At 43.1% G+C, this 20,908-nt stretch overlaps 1 protein-coding gene across 1 annotated transcript in view; it reads left to right on the top strand.

Annotated features, from left to right (window-relative positions):
- Positions 1 to 20,908, top strand: part of SLC9A4 (solute carrier family 9 member A4) — a 59,075-nt gene that overhangs the window by 24,436 nt on the left and 13,731 nt on the right. The window contains exons 3-8 of the mRNA XM_049696073.1: positions 5,355 to 5,614; positions 6,851 to 7,068; positions 9,843 to 10,045; positions 10,612 to 10,698; positions 14,636 to 14,706; positions 17,294 to 17,455. Coding sequence (XP_049552030.1) covers positions 5,355 to 5,614; positions 6,851 to 7,068; positions 9,843 to 10,045; positions 10,612 to 10,698; positions 14,636 to 14,706; positions 17,294 to 17,455 — 1,001 coding nt within the window. The remainder of the gene's footprint in view (positions 1 to 5,354; positions 5,615 to 6,850; positions 7,069 to 9,842; positions 10,046 to 10,611; positions 10,699 to 14,635; positions 14,707 to 17,293; positions 17,456 to 20,908) is intronic.

Below are 20,908 nucleotides of genomic sequence, written 5' to 3'. Positions count from 1 at the left end.
GCCGTACCTGTGCACGTATCCATTGTCCCCCACGGCCGCTGTTTATTGAAATCAAGCTCCAGCCCTTCTCCCCTTCCTGGAGGGGGGATGAAAGTTACAACCCTTTACTCACTTGGCTGGTTCCTACGGCAACCAGTCCCCCTCCTTGGGGCGGGGTGTGGGCGGGGTAAAACCCAGGCAAGAGTCACCTCATTAGCATAAGCTCAGGAGTGGTTGGAAGGGGCTCATTACAAATAACAAAGATGCTCCTCTCCTCCGTACCACTTAGGGCATTACAAGATTTTTAGGAACTCTGTGCCGGCTGCTGGGGACAAAGACAAAATATATATTTCTTACTATGTCCCAATATTGCTCCTCCCCACTGAGTGAAGAGGGTGAATCTGATCTTGTTTTCCCTTAGTGCCAAGGACATGTTTGGGCTTTAGCATCGGCTGAATTTTTCCTTTCAATATGTAAAAAATACACACACATGATTGCGATTTGAAAGAAGTCCAAAGCAAATCTTTCACAACCGTAATGACATCCAGAGCCGTATAATTTGAAAGATAAGAATTGTTTTTCGTGCAGTCATATAGATTGTGTCTGTAAATGTAGTCTTCTTAATTATATGTACTACTTTAGCTTCTGAAACTGCCTCTTCCTGGCAGGGTGCCCTGGTGTCCGGGGACAGGGCTGGCCCCGTTGACTTTCCCAGGCCCTAGGAACAGAGGGGGTAGCTACTTATAATCTGGAGAGCCATGCAAAAGAGTTTTCGTTTGTGGCCTCAACATGCAGATCTTTGAGTCTCAATCATATTCCCTGAGTTTCCTCTGGGTCTGAGAGTCAGATAAACTCCCAGGTCCCAATTTAACTCATTCAAACTCGTCTTTTTTTTTTTTTTTTTTTTTTTTTTTTTTTTGTGGTACGCGGGCCTCTCACTGTTGCGGCCTCTCCTGTTGCGGAGCACAGGCTCCGGACGCGCAGGCTCAGCGGCCATGGCTCACGGGCCCAGCCGCTCCGCGGCATGTGGGATCTTCCCGGACCGGGGCACAAACCCGCGTCCCCTGCATCGGCAGGCGGACTCTCAACCACTGCGCCACCAGGGAAGCCCCAAACTCGTCTTTTTTGAGTCTTGTGCAAGCATCTGGCTCCTTGGAACGTGAGCACAGCTCCAAAGGTACAACGCCCAGGGCTTCTAAGACCCATATGTGGGTTGCTCCGAGGTCAGGCAGAAGGTGAAATTGAACTAAACAAACTCACTGAGTTGGGATACAACCACTAAAGTTCTTTTGGATTTGTTTTGAAACCATAAATCACAATTTTCTTCCAAACACTCAGCCAGGATTTTTCTTAGAACGTGGCTTCACTTTTCTTAAATAAAATAGACCCATATTACAGCAGTTTTGTAAAACATGGTTGATACACAAGGAGACAGCTAGATATCGTTCAGGCCGTCCATGCGTCAGACACACAGAGGGTGTTAGATGTGCAAGAGGTTTATAGGGGACACTCTTGCCAGAGAAAATGGAGATAGAGTTCAGGGAGAAGGGAGAGCAGAGTGACCCCAGAGGAAAGAGAGGGATGGAGGGAAACTGGATGCATTTCTACAAGAGTTTATCAAGCCCATCCGGAGTCTTCAGGCCAAGGACACCCATCAGAGGAGTCCCGCACCTTCCGGAAATGGACCTGCCTTAGTAACCCTGCCACACTAGGTCTTTGGCTGAGATATTATATTATATATAATATTGTATATATATGTATATATACATATATGTGTGTATATATATATACACACACACAATGTTTATAGTGGTTTTCTCGGGAAATAGTAAGTAACATTTTTGTATGGGGGGAGGTTCCTTTGTACTTTTATATCTTCCAAAATTTCTGCACTTCGCTATGTGTATTCTTAAATCTGGTTTGAGATTTCGACAAGTCTCTCTCTCTCTTTTTTTTAAAGTAATCCCTTTCCTAATTTCAGAAATTGGCAATGCTCATGGCACGTGTGCGCCCGCGTGTGTGTATGTGTGTGTGTGTGTCCTTGCTTGGGCCAATTTGCACCAAGCTTCCTGATTCTTCTCTTTCACCTTCCCCAGATTCTCCTTCTTCCAGAAAATTCACTGGAAACATCTCTTTGGGATGAGAAACAAACCTGTTTATCACCTTCTGTCCACTTTCCCTTACCCAAGTGAGTTTGTAGGTTACTGGCTGATAATTATTGTACACTAAAAATTGGGAACTAATCCAGACACAGAAAAACATGTGTCCTGGGCTCTCCAATGAAGCGTAATGAATCCATTTGGAAGCCAAGCTCCAGATTAGGGTCTTATGAAATTCGAAATGAAGTTGTGCCCTGAAAGGACATATAACTAAGATCTTCTAGGCTATTTTACAAGTTAATTGCATTGTAAGGTCATTTTGGCTACAAAAGCTGCATTGGGTTCAATAGAGCCCCTTCCAAAATTCATGTCCACCCAGAACCTCAGGATATGATCTTATTTGGAAACAGTTCTTTGCAGATATAACTAGTTAAGATGAGCTCATTTTGGATTAAGATGGGCTCTAAATCCAATGACTGTTGTCTTATAAGAAGGCAATGTGAAGACGCAGGGGTGACATGTCCAAGGAAGACTATAGGAAGACAGGAGCAGAGACGGGATTGATGTGTCCACAAGCCAAGGCATGCTTTCCAGATTGCGTCCCCCCAGCACCTTCAGAGGAGGCATGATCCCGTCCACCCCTTGCTTCTAGACTTCTATCCTCCAGAACAGTGAGAAAATAAATGTTTGCTGAATTAAGCCACCCAGTTTGTAGTACTTTGTCACAGCAGCCCTAGGGAACTAACATAGAAGGCAATGTGACAAAGCTGCTCTGGAGAGGGCCACGAGGACCGAGAACTCATGAGCAGAGGGGTCATTGCATGCCTTCCTCACATTCCCTCCCCTCCATCAACAAAGTTCACTAGATGAAGCATCCTAGATGGGGATTGGTAATACCTGAGCTACGTTGAGGACTGGTCCTCTCCGCCTACTCACATTCCAAAGCCGAGTGCTGGGCTGGATACGATTCTTCATCTTCATGTGCAAACAGATAGCAAACAGTGTATAAAGAGTTTCCTTCGTGGCTCCGGGTCACCCAAGAGCAGAGATGCTCATCCCCACAGACTAGCTGGTTCTTCTGCTTCTCTCTGTTGACTAGAGAGTGCAAATGAGATGAAGGGGGGGGAGGGGGGCTTTGTTTTAAATGCACCCTGACAGTTTATGATCATGACCATGAACAAGGTAGCAGCCTAGGGACAATTTGCAGGTTCATTGCCAGCCTCTCCGTGGGAAAACATCGATCTTCAGTCACAAAGGTGATGTCATGGGAAATCAGCAGAGGCCATGCACCAAGGGGACCTGGAGGGGCCAGGACTGGGAAGGGGACCTGGGAAGAAATGGCTGCAGCTGTGTGCAGGTAGCAGACCGTGGCTGAGGGGTCAGCATGAGCACAGGGCAGCTAGCAGTTTGGTAAGCCCTGGGGGTGAAGCCAAAGCAGAAGCCAGAGGCTGTGAGGGCACCCTGAAGAACAGAGGGGCCGCTAGTGTCTTTGTCGGGAAAGATGAATTGGGGATGGAGAGGGAGTAAGCAGGAGGCAGAGTGTGGGATGACGCCCAGAGGGGAGGGGAGAGCAGAGTGTGAGGGAGGAGAGGGAATGAATGGGACATAGACCTGCGCGTGCTGGAGGGCCCGCAGCACTGCTGCAGTTCTTCAGCGCACAGAATACCATCACGGACATGGTTTCCTGGAGTTTAACTTCTCCCCCTGCTCTGATTTTGTCTTGGTGTAAGCAAAGTTGATAGGTGTGTGCTGTGGTTTAGCAGGACCCTTCAGGGTCTGGGGGCCTCAAAGGTCTTCATGTCCTGCACTGATCTTACTTTACTTGTTTATGTGTCTCACTGTGTGGCAGGCGGCCACTTTTCAGAAGTTCAGTCCAAGTTCTGGGTTGCCAAGTGGCATGAAATAGCGATAAACCGATCCCTGCAGCTTCATATGAATGTGGAAATAAGCAGAGAAATAGTAGGAAAATTGGGGAGTGTGTATCACGCGGACTGGAGTCGGTTGGGGGACTCTAATGAGATACTGTATATGGAAAGCAGGTGGGGTCCAACCAAGAAAGAGAAAGCACACCGTAGGTTAAACAGAGAAATTTTAACATCAAAATTATCAACTATATGGGCTTCCCTGGTGGCACAGTGGTTGAGAGTCCGCCTGCCGATGCAGGGGATGCGGGTTCGTGCCCCGGTCCAGGAAGATCCCACATGCTGCGGAGCGGCTGGGCCTGTGAGCCATGGCCACTGAGCCTGTGCGTCTGGAGCCTGTGCTCCGCAACGGGAGAGGCCACAACAGTGAGAGGCCCGCGTAGCGCAAAAACAAACAAACAAACAAACAAAAAACTATAATAAAGGAATAGCTACGAGACGTAAGAAAACTTTTTAGGGTACCCTAGGGCTGAGGGATGACCCCCAAAGGAGGACAAACTTGGAAGGGGTTCTGATCTCCCTGGAGAAGGTGTGGATGGGCCACTGGACAGCAGAGAAGCTGGCTGATTTAGCCAAGCTAGAGCTGGTCTGGACTTGATGGGCGAGCAAGGAGGGCAGACAGGGAGCAGTCTTCCGCAGTCAGTGACACTGGGCAGTGGGAGCCTCGGCTCAAGAGGGGCCAGGGGGCCTTCAGAGGAGCAGACTGCATGGCTGGGTTCACAGAGGGATGCCTGCGGAGGTGGACCCCTGGCCACAGGCATGCTGCACCAGCGCCATGCTGGGGCTTTTTTGTCCTGTGTCAAGAGGTGTGTGGAGAGATCATCAGTCAGCTGGAGGATGCAGGGTGGCAGAGGGACCACTTGCAGGCCCTGTGGCCCTGACAGGACCCCCTGGAAGCCCTCACGCACACATGGCTGACTCTCATCCCTCCCACGGAAGTTGCAGGAAACCCCTACCTCCTGCAATGCCCCTCAGTTGAGCAAGCTTAACATGGTGTTCATTTTAAAGGAGAAATAAAGGAATGTCATTGTATATTACCAAGCCTATGTTGGAGGGTGCATCTGGAGCCAGAGGAAATCAATTGATAATGACACAGAGCTTAGTGAAGAAACTGGCACGTAGTAGGTGCTCAGTGATTGAAAGCTGTGAGTGTCATACTTCTTACTCGGAGAAACAATAAACTTAAATTATCTGGAAGGCATTTGAATGTTAGGCAGCCGTGTTAGTATTTCTTGTTCTGTAATTTTTGTGGTGTATTATTTAACTAGACACAAAGTTAAGAATCTGTGTGTAAGCTGTTTCTCATTTCTAATTCATGTTTACTTTTCTGTTTTCTCATTTTCTTTTTGTCTAGGTCTTATATAACATCTTAATCGCCTTCACAAAGATGCATAAATTTGAAGACATAGAACCTGTGGACATCTTGGCCGGATGTGCCCGATTCATTATCGTGGGGTGCGGGGGAGTATTTTTCGGCGTCATTTTTGGATTCATTTCTGCGTTTATCACACGTTTCACTCAGAACATCTCAGCAATTGAACCCCTCATCGTCTTCATGTTCAGCTACTTGTCCTACTTAGTGGCTGAGACGCTCTATCTCTCTGGCATCCTGGCGTGAGTACAAACCAAGGACCACCTCTCATCCAATAAAAGAGAGTTTAGGACCACATCTGGTGGACCAGGCTTTGAGAAAGGCCTGACTCCTAATGCCAATCTTCAAAAGCGTTTCAGGATCCAGGTTTTTTGAACTTTTGTAAAATCCAATTCAGGTCCTTTGCCAAACAAATGTTCTCTCCAGCATTTGCTTTTGCTCTGTTCTGGTGATTTTCCTGCATAGCAATTATAAGGTCAATTTATAACTCTCAGAAAAGCTGGTGCAGAGAAGAGCTGGGGGAGGTTCAAGGTTAAAGTCTCACTTCAGTCGTTATTTTTTTTCCTTGAAAAATGCATTATTTTAAAGTTAAAGGGAAGCGTGCCGTGAGCTACTATCATTCCTGGGCTCTGCCTTCTGCTGTTTCCCTCAAATCACATCACAGCTCCAGGACTGGTCAGTGTGGAGTGAAACTGGGTAGATGGGATAAGACTAGACATTCAGATTTTTTTTCCTAATGAAAATATCTTTGAAATGTTTATCCTTGTGTAGATCTTGGAATGAAGCTTCTCAACTTGGCTTATTGTATCTGATCATGTTGCCTTCTTTATGACATCATCCTCATACCCAGCCACTTGGGCACAATGTTATTGTATAGAAATATTTATCTTAATTAAATACAGTAGTGTAAAGTCTAGGCACTCATCATTTTCCCACCTTAGAAGTGAGCAAACTACTAAGACAAGGCAAAGTCCTTTCTTTCCCATCCAGACTTGCTAAGTGACTCCAGAACAAAACATTTTAAAGGAAAAATTTCTCATTAAAATTTTGTAGGAAACATTACAATGTGAGGGGGTCTCGCTGAAGTATTCTTTCTAGGTAACTGCACTGGGTTATTTTGGTTTAAGGCAGGTGAAGTAGAGAGTACGAGGTGGGGCTGACAGAGCTCATGATGGGGGTGGAGGGAGCAAAATAAAAACAGTCCTGCTTCTGGCTCGTGCATGAATTGTGAGCCATTTTGTTGCGGGAAAACCATGTCAAGCCCACCTTCCCTACCACACTCAACTTGTGCAAGACCCCTTAGGGAGGAAGAAGAAAGAAAATCTCAGGAAAAACCTGCAGCCAGAAAGAGGACTGGAGAAGACGTTCTCTCTGGATAGAAACAGGATTTGTGTCTCTGTACCATCACCAATAGGGAGGACTTTCCAATGAGGGGCAAGGTCTTGTGGCTTCTCCCTGAGACTCTTTTCCTTTTGCAGAATCACAGCCTGTGCAGTGACCATGAAAAAGTACGTCGAAGAAAACGTGTCCCAGACATCCTACACGACCATCAAGTATTTCATGAAGATGTTGAGCAGCGTCAGCGAGACCCTGATCTTCATGTTCATGGGCGTGTCCACCGTGGGGAAGAACCACGAGTGGAACTGGGCCTTCGTCTGCTTCACCCTGGCCTTCTGCCAGATCTGGAGAGCCATCAGTAAGACACAGCAGGGCCCGGAGAGTCCCACCTGCTTCTTTTTTTATTTTTCTTATTCCTTCCTGCAAGGTTAAAGCAAAAGCAATGGGGTGATGCCAACTGGTTTTACTGGTTAGGGGGGTTTGGGTACCTTGTAGTGACCAGGAATGTTCCCCGTTTGCTTCCTCAATCAGTTCAGAATAATCACTGGCCGATAAGGTTCTGCACTGAAGCAAGGCTGAAGCAGGAGCACTTGTTTTTAATTGAGAGAAAACTCTCACATTTACACATTTAAATATAACTCAGTACATTCATCCCTTGCTCTTCACTTCTTTGCCAGCTTATGAGTTCTTGCACCATAAATCAGACACAGATTATAAACTGCGGGCTTTCTTTTATACTTTTGTTACAGGAAAAGTGAGATCTCACAAACTGTAAGGCAAGTACTGTTAGGAAACCGTCTCCTAAATATTACAAGTGGTTTTAGTGAAGGGTTGAGTGTGATATATAGAAAACAAAGGAAGTGAATCTCTATTTTTGAAAAGTGCTTAGTAAAGGCAACTCTACAGTGTAACTGGTGTCACCCCTATAAAATATGCCTAGCTTAAAAACACGAGGTGTCTTGACTAATGGCTTTTAATTTAACTTGTATATTTATGTTTCTGGAGCTAGAAAGAACACTCGGTACTGAACTACAAGATATGCTTTACCATTTGATTAGAAGAGATTATATTTTTAAATGACTTCAACCAATATTTGAAGCATTTTTTTTACGTGAATTTGACCAGTATTTTCAAGCCAATTGCTCAAAGAGAAATTAGGAGAAATGGCTCAGAATTCATCTTGAACATATCCATTCTAAATTTAGAATGGTTTTTAGGATTTAGGCAAGAATAACAAGAATGTAGAAATATTAAAAATATTCATAAAAATAGCTCTGAATATATGTGCCTATTGGGTCTCCAGGGGAGAAAAGAATTAAGGATTCTGTGATATAAATTTATAATCTCACAAGTCCTACCAGTATTACTAACTAGCTATTTGACCTTGGACAGATAGTTAACTACTCAAAATCTTCTTCCCCAACCACAAAATGGTGGGTCTGGACAAATTTCGTAAGTCCCTTTCAGTTCTAATACTGTAGGGATCCACAGGACAGTAGGGTTCATGTCAAGAGTACCACCTCAGAGCTTCTGCCCAGCCAACAAGCATGGAAACCAGCTGGGAGATTAATGTTGGGGAGACCTCACGATGCTTCACCCTTGGTGACCAGCCACCCAGCTCCTTCATTTTCCATCTGAGAGAAATGATGTAACAGTTCCCAGGAGAATGACTTGGCCACGTCACAGCGAGGGACAGAGCCAGGTGTCGGAGTCCAGCTCTCCCACTCCTGCCTGACTCATCCTAGCTAAGAATAGTTGAACTCATGAAGGCTTACAACATAGAAGGTCGTGCTTTATGTTATTCATAGATATTAAATTATTAAACCTTACGTCCACCTTCTGGTGTAAGTACTCAGTACCTCCAGAAAGCAGATGAGAAGATGCGTACATGAAAAGATTGACTTTTGCCCAAGGTCATAGGACTAGCCCGTGGAGGAGCCGGGACACACAAAACAAGATGAGAAAAATTAAATTTTACTGTGTCCTGCACGGTCAGTGTCCCTACTATCAGAGGATGCTAGGAAAGAATAACAAGAATGTAGAAATATTAAAAATATTCATTAAAGTAACTCTGAATATATGTGCCTGTTGGGTCTTCAGGAGAGAAAAGAATTAAGGGTACTCTGGTGTTAATTTATAACATCACATCAAGTCCTATCACTGTTACTAACTAGCTATTTGACCTTGGACAGAGAGTTAACTACTCAAAAGCTTCTTCCCCAACCACAGAACAGTGGGTGTGGACAGATTTGTTAGGTCCCTTTCAGTTCTAGTACTGTGGGGATCTACAGGGCAGTAGAGTTAACGTCAGTGATGCTTGCTGTGATGTCTGTGCGATTAGAAACCACATGAGGATACCGAGAGGTTTACTGTTCTCCAGGGAAACCTCTGCTTTGACGAGTCAGAGCATCAGTGAAGGGACCTTTCTCACTAGGAACCACTGCATGGGTGGCAGCTCAGCCACATGGGGATGGAAAACCAATGTGGTAGAAAACACCTCTGTGTTTTCAGCAAGCTCTCCTGCCCTCCACCTTCCACTTACTGACAGTAAGAGACCCCTCCTTGGACCCCTTGCCAACTTCCTTCCTTTTTTGCATCGAGCCTCAAGAAGAACCAAACCAACCACAAAAGATCCGCTCACCTGCACAGACCCCAGGCACTGCGAGGGCTAATCTCACCTTCAAAATCACACACCTCCTCTGCTGACCCAGGGAGAGTATGAGCTGATAAAAATGCTTCCACCCTCCAAGTGATACCCTTGCTTTTCTTAGTTTTGAAAGGCTGAGCAAAATTTATAAAATAGATTAGAAAATATATACCATTTCTTATATCAAAAGTATCAAGATTTATTACTTTAAATACACACACACACACACACACGTGCACACGCACGGAAGCAGTTATGCTGGGAAACTACCAGAGAACACTTCTGACTTGAAGCACTGCCGTCTCACAGCTACCCAAGAAGTAAAAAGTTTTGTACGCTGTTCTGTTTGGGACAGACTGCCATGGGTGTGATGGAATTAGGTTGCCTTGCTTTGTGGGCACGTGCACACGACTTGGGTTCCCTAATGCTGCTTTGTCTCCTCGTTCGTGACCCTCTGCTCTAATACGTATTTCCCCCCCTTCTAGGCGTGTTTGCTCTCTTCTATATCAGTAACCAGTTTCGGACTTTCCCCTTCTCCATCAAGGACCAGTGCATAATTTTCTACAGTGGTGTCCGAGGAGCTGGAAGTTTTTCACTTGCGTTTTTGCTTCCTCTGTCTCTTTTTCCTAGGAAGAAAATGTTTGTCACTGCTACTCTAGTAGTTATATATTTTACTGTATTCATTCAGGTTGGTAGAATTTCTTTCATATTTGAAATAAGTCGATTCTTCTCAGGATTGTGTATTAAATTAGTAAAATACCAAGAAAGGGACACTTTATCTGATTTTCAGACAAGTGCCCAAACTAAATTCCCAAATATTTCTAGATCATGTTTTTGGTCCTCCTGTAACCTCGACATTTTGTGACCTTTTAATTGATAAAACCTATCAATCAAAATGTCCCTTTGTTCAGGTGAATGAGAGCTCACCTGATGTCTATTGCTGAAAATGAGATAACAATTGGTATTAAATAGTTTTTATTATAGCTGGTATGAGCTCTCAGCAAACTAATGGGAGGTTATTTTAAGGAATGAAACTAAATCCCTGCTTTAAATTATAGACATCAGGCCTATTTTTATTGCAGAGTGTAAAGGTATTAAGTAAGAACTAAAGTAAACACTGGAGCATTTATCCAGGAGAAACTAGTACAAAACAAAGACATTAAAATTGGAAGTTCTAAATTTGCAATAGATTTGCTCTCTATCCTGACAGTCTTCACTACAACAGAATGCTTTATTTTGTGGTTTATGATCTAGGGAATCACAATTGGCCCTCTGGTCAGGTACCTGGATGTTAGAAAGACCAATAAAAAAGAATCCATCAACGAAGAGCTTCATACCCGTGTAAGTTATCTCTTGGTCATAATTAATAAGTTGATAAGACGTTCCCTCTTCGTCACCTATGGGAGTGATTTAGAACTTTGATGAGGTGTGTATATATCACTAGACATGGCCTCTTTCCTCTCCAGCTCCACCAACAGTGACTGTACTAGTTTCCTGGTGCTGCTGTAGGAAATTATCGTAGACTTAGTAGCTTACATCTTACAGTTATTATCTTACAGTTCTGGAAGTCAGAAGTTCACAATGGGTTTCACCGGGATAAAATCAAGATGTAGCAGGGCTGCATTTCTTTCTAGGGGTTCTAGGACAGGGTCTGTTTTCTTGCCTCTTCCAGCTTCTAGAAGTTCTTGGCATTCCTCGGCTTGTGGACCCGTCCTGTCTTCAAAGCCAACAATGACCAGTCAGGGCTTTCTCATGCTGCATCACTCTGATACTGACTCTTCTGCCTTCCTCTTCCACATTAAAGATCTTTATGGTTATACTGGGCCGATGGGGGTAATTTAGGGTATTCTCTCTATCATAAGGTCAGCTGAATAGCAAACCTAAATTCATCTGCTATCCTAATTCCCCTTTGAATAAAAACTAACATGCTTGTAGGCCCTGGGGATTAGGACCCTGGACGTCTTTGGGGAACATACATTCTGCCTATCGCATCTGTCCTTTGCTCTTCAAAGACACATGTCTGTTCCACATGCAAAATACATTAACCGATCCCAACATCTCAAAAGCCTCAATCCACTATAGAATGAACTCAGAGACCAAAAATCTCACCTACATCTTGTGAGTTCAAAAGACCCAACTCTCAGCATCTCAACCACCTGAATCAAGGATGGGTGAGGCTTTAGGTATAATCCGTCCTGAGACACAGTTCCTCTTCACTCTGAACCTGTGAAACTCAAGAAACAAGTCATCTTCTCCCAAAACGCACTGGTAGGACAGTCATCAGATAACGGCTATAGATACTCCTTTTCCAAAAGGGGGAAATATGGAAGGAAAAAAGGAGTCCTCTACCCCTACCCCAAGCAAATTTCCAAGTCTGCCTGGGTTTCTAGTCCTGGTTTCCAGTCCTGGGAACAATCTTCTATGATTCTTTGCTCCCCCTTCTGTGTTCTCCCCTCCACCCACTGAGTCATAGTTCTTTTTTCATGAACAGTAGCAGGTGTTTGTGACTTATTAATTTTGTTTTGTTTTATAATTTTTAATGGAGCATAGTTGATTTACAATGTTGTGTTAGGTGCAGGTGTACAGCAAAGTGAATCAGTTATATGTATACATATATCCACTCTGTTTTAGATTCTTTTCCCATATAGGCCATTACAGAGTACCGAGTAGAGTTCCCTGTGCTCTACAGTAGGTCCTTACTAGCTATTTATTTTATGTATAGTAGTGTGTCTATGTCAGTCTCATTCTCCCAATATATCCCTGCCCCGCTTGCCCCCTGGTAACCATAAGTATGTTTTCTACATCTGTAACTCTAGCAGCTTATTAGTTTGTTCAGCCTGCTTCTTGCCTGTAAAATGTGGGGCCCGGTAGCTTTCTTTCATTTCATCTTCTCTCTCTCCCTTTTGGGTCCAAGCTAGCATTGCTTCTGTCAGGCTTCAACAAGGGGAGCAGAACTAGTAGGAGATATATATTAAGAGCTTTGTTGTAAGGAATTGGCTCACCTACTACGGGTGCTGGATAGACAGATCCAAAATCTGTAGGACAGGCCATCAGGAAGGGTGGACTGGAACTCTCAGGCAAAAGCAAGTGGAATTTTCTTCTGCTTTATTCTTCAGGCCTTTCGAATGATCACATCAGACCCACCCAGATTATCTAGGATAATATCCCTTACTTAAAGGCAACTGATCAGTGACCTTTAATCCTATCTACCAAATACTTCCACAGCAACATCTCAATGGGTATTAATAATAACAGGGGAGTAGCCTAGCCGAGTTGACACCTCAGAAAACTATCATGATGAATAATGTTCAGGGTTGCCTGACTTGCTTCCAAAATTATTGTTCTAAAAAATAAAGAAAGAAAGAAAGAAAGGAAGGAAGGAAGGAAGGAAGGAAGGAAGGAAGGAAGGAAGGAAGGAAGAAAGAAATAAATCATTATTCTAATGGAACATGGGGTTTTCTGCTCTTCCTGAACTTATAATAAAGAAGGGGTAACAGCTTCCAGTTCAGCAGACATGGCCTAGTGGCAGTTTTGGTGACAACTCTGATAAAAGTGAAAATGAAGTCGATCATGGTCTCTGTTTGTTTTAAGTTTTAAGTCCGACACAGTTTTGAAGGGATGGCGTTTCATGTGGCTACAGGAAATAGAAATGAGAACTAATGTATGGAAAACATAGGGTGAGAGGCTTCAGCTCTGTTAATGAAGAGTGTCTGGACAGTTGCTTGTATGGCTCACCCAAAGGTGAAGTGGATGTGTGCAAGCAATAACCAGAAACACTCGGCATAGTTGCTGTACAAGAGATTCAGGCTTGGAGGGGATGATTGACCCACATAATTTGGAGGTTTCTTTCATGCCTGAAAGTCCATAACTTTAATGCTGGAGAAACTGATGAAGTCTTTCAAAATCAGACCTGAATTTCATGGCCAAAGTCACCTAAGGAAATAAAGTAATTTTAATTCCAGGAAATGCAAATGAAAAATTTTCAAGGCCATTTGAAACTATTCAACAGATGGGGATAGGGAGTGAGCATTTTATAATCAGTAGTGCTTTAACCCGATTGAAGATTTTTGTCTCTATCTTCATCCCCTCTGTTCATTATTTTAAGAAATTAGATTTATACCTAAGACGATAGAACTTCAATATTTCACCCCTTTCTTATTTTTCTTTTTCTCAAAGAAAGGTATAATTATTGGTAGAGAGTACATAATTATTTCAGAATTAACTTAGTATTTTAATTTATTTTGCAAAAAAATTTAGAAGCCATGTTAAACTTCAATGATTACAAATTTAAATTATTTGTAAAGTAATAAATTATGAAGAGACTGTGTTTTTTCCTAAATTCCTATACACAATTTGGATAAGGCAAATGTAGTATAATTGGCTTGGATGGTGAGATGTAAATACTGAGACAAAATGATCAGATAAAAACTGAGGCGTTGGGGCTTCCCTGGTGGCGCAGTGGTTGGGAGTCTGCCTGCCGATGCAGGGGACACGGGTTCGTGCCCCGGTCTGGGAAGATCCCACATGCCGCGGAGAGGCTGGATCCGTGAGCCATGGCCGCTGAGCCTGCGGGTCCGGAGCCTGTGCTCTGCAGCGGGAGAGGCCACAGCAGTGAGAGGCCCGCGTACCGCAAAAAAAAAAAAAAAAAGTGAGGCGTGGGAATTCCCTGGTGATCCAGTGGTTAGGACTCTGTGCTTTCACTGCTGAGGGCGCAGGTTCAGTCCCTGGTGGGGGAACTAAGGTCCCACAAGCCATGTGGCACGGCCCAAAATAAGAAGAAAAAACAAACAAAACAAAAAAAGAACTGAGGCATATAGATAGATTTTGTTGTTATATGTTGCTATTATAATAGAATACCTGTCGAATTATATTTTCAGGAGTCGTATAAATTGGATACTGGCATATTCTTTTCTTTCTCAATGAAATTCAAAGAATTAAAAGTTAATTATTAGGCTTTATATCCATTTGATCTCAGTAATGAGAAATTTCCTAGATCATTCTAGAAAAATAGTATTCAAAGCAAAGCAGGTACCTTGTTTTCATTGCAAGTTATGTGCTTTATTAAAGAAATTCTCTGCAGAGGCTTTGTATCACGAAACTAAGTGGTGTTACTGGGAAAGGCATTATAAGCATCCGTTACATGAACAGTGATAGAAAAGAGGGTGTGCTCCTGGAAAGTAAAGCCCCCTTTGTTTTCCAAGGTGGACTAACCCTCCTTGTGTGTCTTGTAGGGTTAACGTTTCATCAGCAAATCATTTCCCTGTGTTTGGTTTTGCAGCTGATGGATCACTTGAAGGCTGGAATTGAAGATGTGTGTGGGCAGTGGAGCCACTACCAAGTGAGAGACAAGTAAGGAGGCAGAGGTCTCACCACCAAGGAGGGATATATGTGACATGCGGAACCTCAGAAGGTTCCACTGGAAGCTAGGTAGATGGGATACGATAAAAGTAGAAGGAATCCTGAGGAAGGTGGCCAGGAAGATAAAGGGCCTGGGAGCCATGCCATACAAGAAGCAGGCAGAAGTCCTGGGAGATGGAGAGCTACCAGGTGGAGGAAGCAGTGAACTTGGGCTTGGTTGCTTTAGAGGAAACTAGTACAACTGACGAGTGGAAATTAGAGACACCAGATTTAAGTTTAAAACAAGGACAAGTTTCCCAGTGATACGAGAAGCACAACCAGGGAATAACAGGCTTCAAGAGGCTGCAAAGGAGGGTTGGTGAGTCATCAGGGATCCTGGGGAAGAGATTCCTCCATTGTGGGGGAGGTCCTTCCCACATAACGATTCCGGGGGCCCTCTTCTCCACAACATCTCACATTTCAGAACTCATCCTCTTCTGGATTTAGTCTACAGCCATATTTCTTAATGACGTGGCCCTGAGGAGAGTTTATTAAGGATGAGGAAAACGAGATTTTTGAAGTTTTGCACTGCTGTTTGGAGGATGTAGGCATTAGCCATAGTTCAATTAACCAAATGGTAGACATTTCCAACATATTGATGTTGGTGATGCCAAGAGAGACTAGATCTTTAAAATTCTGGCTCTTGCAGGGTGGTGGCCCAGAAACTGAGAGCTTTTGAGTGGGATTTTTTTTTTTAAGATTTTTTGATGTGGACCATTTTTTAAAGTCTTCATTGAATCTGTTACAATATTGCTTCTGTTTTATGTTTTGGTTTTTGGCTAAGATCATGTGGGATCTTAGCTCCCCGATCAGGAATCAAACCTGCACCCCGTGCATTGGAAGGCGAAATCTTAACCACTGGACTGCCAGGGAAGTCTTCTGAGTGGGATTTTTTTTTATGAGGTAGAAAGAAGCATCGTTTTAGCAGTCCTTACAGTGTTAAAATAGAATTTAAATTCTGTGACTATCCACCGATCTAGAATTTAGGCCATGGATTTTTTTTTTAAGTTCAAATATCATAGTTATTCCAATGAAGCATTATTAAATATTTTTCCATTTAGCCGAATCTATACCTAACTTTCTAAACTGTGTCAAGAGCAGTAAGACACCCTCACTGTGTTCTAGGTCTTCACAATGTAGTACATGTGGTCCTGGGGGTGGGGTGGGGGAGAAGAGAAAGAGCCTGAACAAATAATTATGGTCAATATGGCGCATGTTATAACAGAGGCAAATGCATAGAACTACAGCAATACAGAAATGGGAGTGGGTTTGGAAAATAAATGAGTTCTCCAGGCCAAGAAGAATGGGAAGCCTGCCAAGCAACCACAGTAGCAGCAGTGTATTTCCAGCTGCAAAGGCAAGGGAGAACATGTCATGGTTTGGATATGGGAGAGTGACAAGGTGAGAAAAAGGTGAGAAAAAAGGAGGACATGACTGGAAAGACAGGGACACGCTTTTATGGTACAGAGCTAAGGAGCTCTCTACAGCCATTAACACTATAAAGTTCTATTTGACCTTTAAAACTCATATCAAAAGGCTATTAAGGGCTTCCCTGGTGGCGCAGTGGTTGAGAGTCCGCCTGCCGATGCAGGGGACATGGGTTCATGCCCTGGTCCGGGAAGATCCCACATGCCGTGGAGCGGCTGGGCCCGTGAGCCATGGCCGCTAAGCCAGCGCGTCTGGAGCCTGTGCTCCACAACGGGAGAGGCCACAACAGTGAGAGGCCCGCGTGCCGCGAAAAAAAAAAAAAGGCTATTAAATAGGAGAGTGGCATGGCCATACTTGACTTTTGGAAGACAAACTACAACAGCCATAAGGAAGCTGGATTAGAAAGAGAGGAATTATCTTTCACATGATCTCCTTAACTCTCCTGTGTTATCACTATTCGTCTCATTTTATTTTATTTATTTATTTATTTACTTTTGGCTGCATCCGGTCTTAGTTGCAGCACGTGGGATCTTTCGCTGCAGCACGGGCTTCTCTCTAGTTGTGGTGTGCAGGTTTTCTCTCTCTAGTTGTGGCGTGCGGGCTTCTCTCTAGTTGTAGCATGTGGATTTTCTCTCTCTAGTTGTGGCGTGTGGGTTCCAGAGCGCCTTGGCTCTGTAGTTTGCAGCACGCAGGCTCAGTAGTTGTGGCCCGCGGGCTTAGTTGACCCGCGGCACGTGGGAAGTTAGTTCCCTGACCAGGGATCAGACCCATATCTCCTGCATTGGAAGGCGGATTCTTTACCACTGGACCACCAGGGAAGCCCCTAGTCTCATTTTAAAGATGAGCAACCCTGATTACAGCTTGTCCCTTCCTTTTGTTTGGTTGATTTTCAATGTATTCAGGTCCCTAGGCCATTCTTTCTTTATTTTAAAAAATGTATAAATGCTATGATTATTTTTTTTAAAAATGTGTTCAAAGTCACATGTGTTCCAGGCACTGTCGTGGTGTTTTTCAGAATAAAGTTAAGTGTAGTTTGTTTCTAGAAAAAGGATATATTTACATAACACATACAGAGATTGAAGATTTCCAAACTGTTGGTTTCCGTTTTTAGGTTTAAGAAGTTTGATCATAAGTATTTACGGAAAATCCTAATCCGAGAGAACCTGCCAAAATCGAGCATTGTTTCTTTGTACAAGAAGCTGGAAATGAAACAAGCTATTGAGATGGCAGAGACCGGGATACTGAGTTCTACAGCCTTTTCCATGCCCCACCAGTAAGTGACATCTGCCCTCGATCTAGACTTTCAATGTCAGAATTACAAGGGGCACTAACTCATTGTTCCATTTAAAGGTACTATTAAGAGTGAAGAGGCAGAGATGTGACAAAGGAAAAATGGAAGAAATAAGATCTAAGTCTTGGCATCTTATAGCTTGGTCCATGCTCGATCTGTTTCACCTAGTTTCTGAAAATTACTTTCTAGCAAAAAGATGAGAGTTTTTTGACATCTTTCTTTGGGAGGGCGGGGCAAACGAATTTATAGAAGATCTTTAGCATATGTTACAATCTTCCTGTTTAGACATGTCTACCCTTTCACCCGTGCTCATTTGCTTCTGCTAATCTTGCTGTTGTCTTTGTCCCATAAGTCATCTCTCTTCCTGTCTTCTATGAGGAGAGACCAGGTCAGCATCCTAGGATGCTAACTTGGATTTGGGCATGAGTGGTATAGGAGCAAGAGGTGTGGTGATTGGTGGGATATTTAAAGAGAGGGCCGTGTTTGTAATTGTGTCTCAGGCAAAGATCTGTGTGCAATTGGGAGAATGCCGCGTTTGTGTGAGGCCAGCTGTGAACAGGAGCAAGGAGGGAACTGGCTACCAGTGGAACAGAGGGTGGGGTAAGACTGATACATACCCCATCATTACAAGATGATGCCCTTTGAAGCCTGGTGCTTCAGTTGGAGTATCTGGAAACCAGTTGTCCCAAGAGCTGGTTAGACATTTTTTAAAGCTGCTTTAAGTCTCTGACATTTACCGAGAACTCCTTGAATGTCATAAGAATGAATTCACCCCCTCCCTAAAGATGCCCAGTTTTCTCCCAAGAAATGGTTTACGAATTGGGGAAATTAGTCAGAACGTATATTTAGCATAAGGAACACTAGCTCCTCCATCCTGACGTCCTCAGAAGATAATGAGTTTCAATTATCTCCCCACATCCTCACCTTTGAAAAGCAAGTTGAGAGAAGAGCTAAGAATAGATAGCAATGAAATTGTCATTAACACCTGAGTGTTACTTCTCATCCCTTGCTTGCTAATGAATCAGAAACACCATCACCTTTTTTACACGGGGAACATTTCCAGGAGCAGCCCTGAGGGCACCTTTGTATAAACAGAAAGCTTTCTGCCATATTACTCAGCAAGACTGTTTTCGTGGTTGGTTGGTTGGTGTGCTGCCCACTACACGGCTTTAAGGAAATTTCTGGTCCTAAAACGGGAATGTGCTAACAAATATTTATTGGCAACACCGTGCTGAGCCATATGAGAGCCTGAGGCAGAAAAAATGATCGGGGATACTGATCTCATCTTTATTTAAAATGTTGATATATCACTCATCATGGATAATTTTGCATTCTTTTATTTTCTACAATATTGCCTTCAAATCCTACTTCACTTGATTCCTGAACTTTGGGGCATCCCCTTAGCGAAGGAGAGTACTAGGGCACCTGTTATGTGCCACGGCCTGTGGAAGCAGACGGTCCCTGCCCTCAGGGAGTGCACCCCTGGAGCAGGGTCTTGATAGTAATAAAATAGGGCACACAAACATAGGATCATAAAGTCCAGGGAGCTGTGAGAGGGTGAGAGGGAACCTCATCTGGTCCCCAGGCATTTGACCTGCTCACTGAAGGATGGATGAGAATTAACTCAATGCTCAGCAGGAGGGCTGGACCTGGACGGATGCAGGCAGTTTAGACCATGAGGAACTTCCTCAACCTTCTGCTCACTAGTGATGTAAGCACTTGGTCTAGGAATGTAGGGGCACTTATCTCAAATGAGAATCAGTTTCTCATGTACTAAAATATATTTTGAATCTCTGTACATTACGTTGCACTGGTCATAAGCAGGTTTCCCAGTTCCTAACCTCAAGGCAATTTTTAAGCCAGTTTCATTTAGAGGATGCCCTTGTGTTGAGTCAATTATTTTTCAGACATTGACTCAAGATTAGTAAGAGAGCCTTCTAGATTGGAGACATTTTTTCCCCCTATAGCCCAAACCGGTTAGTTAACCGAGGTGGGAGAGGAGATTTTTTAAACCGATATTTACTACAAGTTTAGTATTTAAGTTGCATTCATTTGATCTCATCAGAAATCTGTAGGACGTCAAGCAAAAAGGAATTCCTCTCCTAAGATCAAAGCAGTAATTTCTTAAAAAACAAACCTTCATACAATAATAGGAAAAAGAAGTGTGTACTCAGCTCACTTTTTGTGACTCCGTATGAAAGGATAACAACAAAACGCACATATATTTTTTTTCTTTAGAAGTTTAAGCAATTGTTCTACAAGAGGTTTAGATTTCCAAACTCTGTGACCTTCAGGAGAACACTACCCCTAGAAGCTGTCTGTGGCACACGGCAGACACTGCTGATTCTAGGGAATTCCTTGACTTTTACGTACATTATTTTATTTGACTCTCAGAACAACCCTATGGAATAAATAGACTATGGACTTTGATTATTATTCTAACTCTGAGGCACCTTGCTTTACCCATGAGTAGGAAGTTCTTAGAAACATCAGTGGGTAGAGGCTCAAGCTGATTAAAAAATATTTGGTTACTATTAAAGAGAAGAGATATTAAAATATTTATAATAAAGATGTTAAAAAAGAAGAAAGTGAAAGATAAAAAATATTTATAGTAAATGTATAGGCATAACACACTAAGCTGTGCGACTTCAAGATACTGTCTTTAGAAACTCCCAAATAGTTACAATGTCATGTATTAAAAAGCACAGATTAATTTATTGCAGTTGAAGAATTTTTAAATTGATCACATAACGACAGGTATGAGTTCACAGTCACGCATTCTGACACCAGAGACACTAGTGTGAAGGTTCTCATGCCACGTTCACTTCCATGATGGAACGTTGCCTTGTAGGGAGCCGAGCCCACAGCTCTGCATTCTTCACTCGTTCTCAGTGTTGGTCACCTTGGTGACCTTTCTAAGAAGACACAAGGCAACCACATACACAGAAGAGCTGTTAGTACCATTGTTTACTTAGTGGGCACATCCTTCAGTCAACATACATTTCCCTGGATTTCATGTATAAAGCTACTAAAAGAGGATGGATTCCTCCAAATAAATCAGGAAATATTTGACCTTTTGGGACTTCGTCTTATGGCATGAAGATAACATCTACTAGATTTCATATCTCTATTGCTGTGTTTAGAACTGAAACCTCTTTTTACAGCATTATAGCATCTGATTTTTTTTAAAAAGTTAAGGGAAATGTCAGCTTTTTATTCAAATACATTTAGATTCAGATTTCCCCAGTTTGATTTCAATGGCCATGAAATTACCAGTGGTCTTTTATTTAAGGTAATAGAGGTTTCTTTTATATCTTGTTCCAGCGATGAGACTTTCACTTTATAATTTTACTTTTTTTGCCCTAGAGATTACTAACATTCAGTTTTTCTGAGGATTGTATCTTTCCTGTGCTCATGATATCATTTCAGGAGTGA

Source organism: Orcinus orca, chromosome 13 (assembly GCF_937001465.1).
Source record: "Orcinus orca chromosome 13, mOrcOrc1.1, whole genome shotgun sequence".
NCBI lineage: Eukaryota > Metazoa > Chordata > Mammalia > Artiodactyla > Delphinidae > Orcinus > Orcinus orca.
Note: the sequence above shows the minus strand (reverse complement) of the source record. Positions and strands in the feature narration are given on the sequence as shown.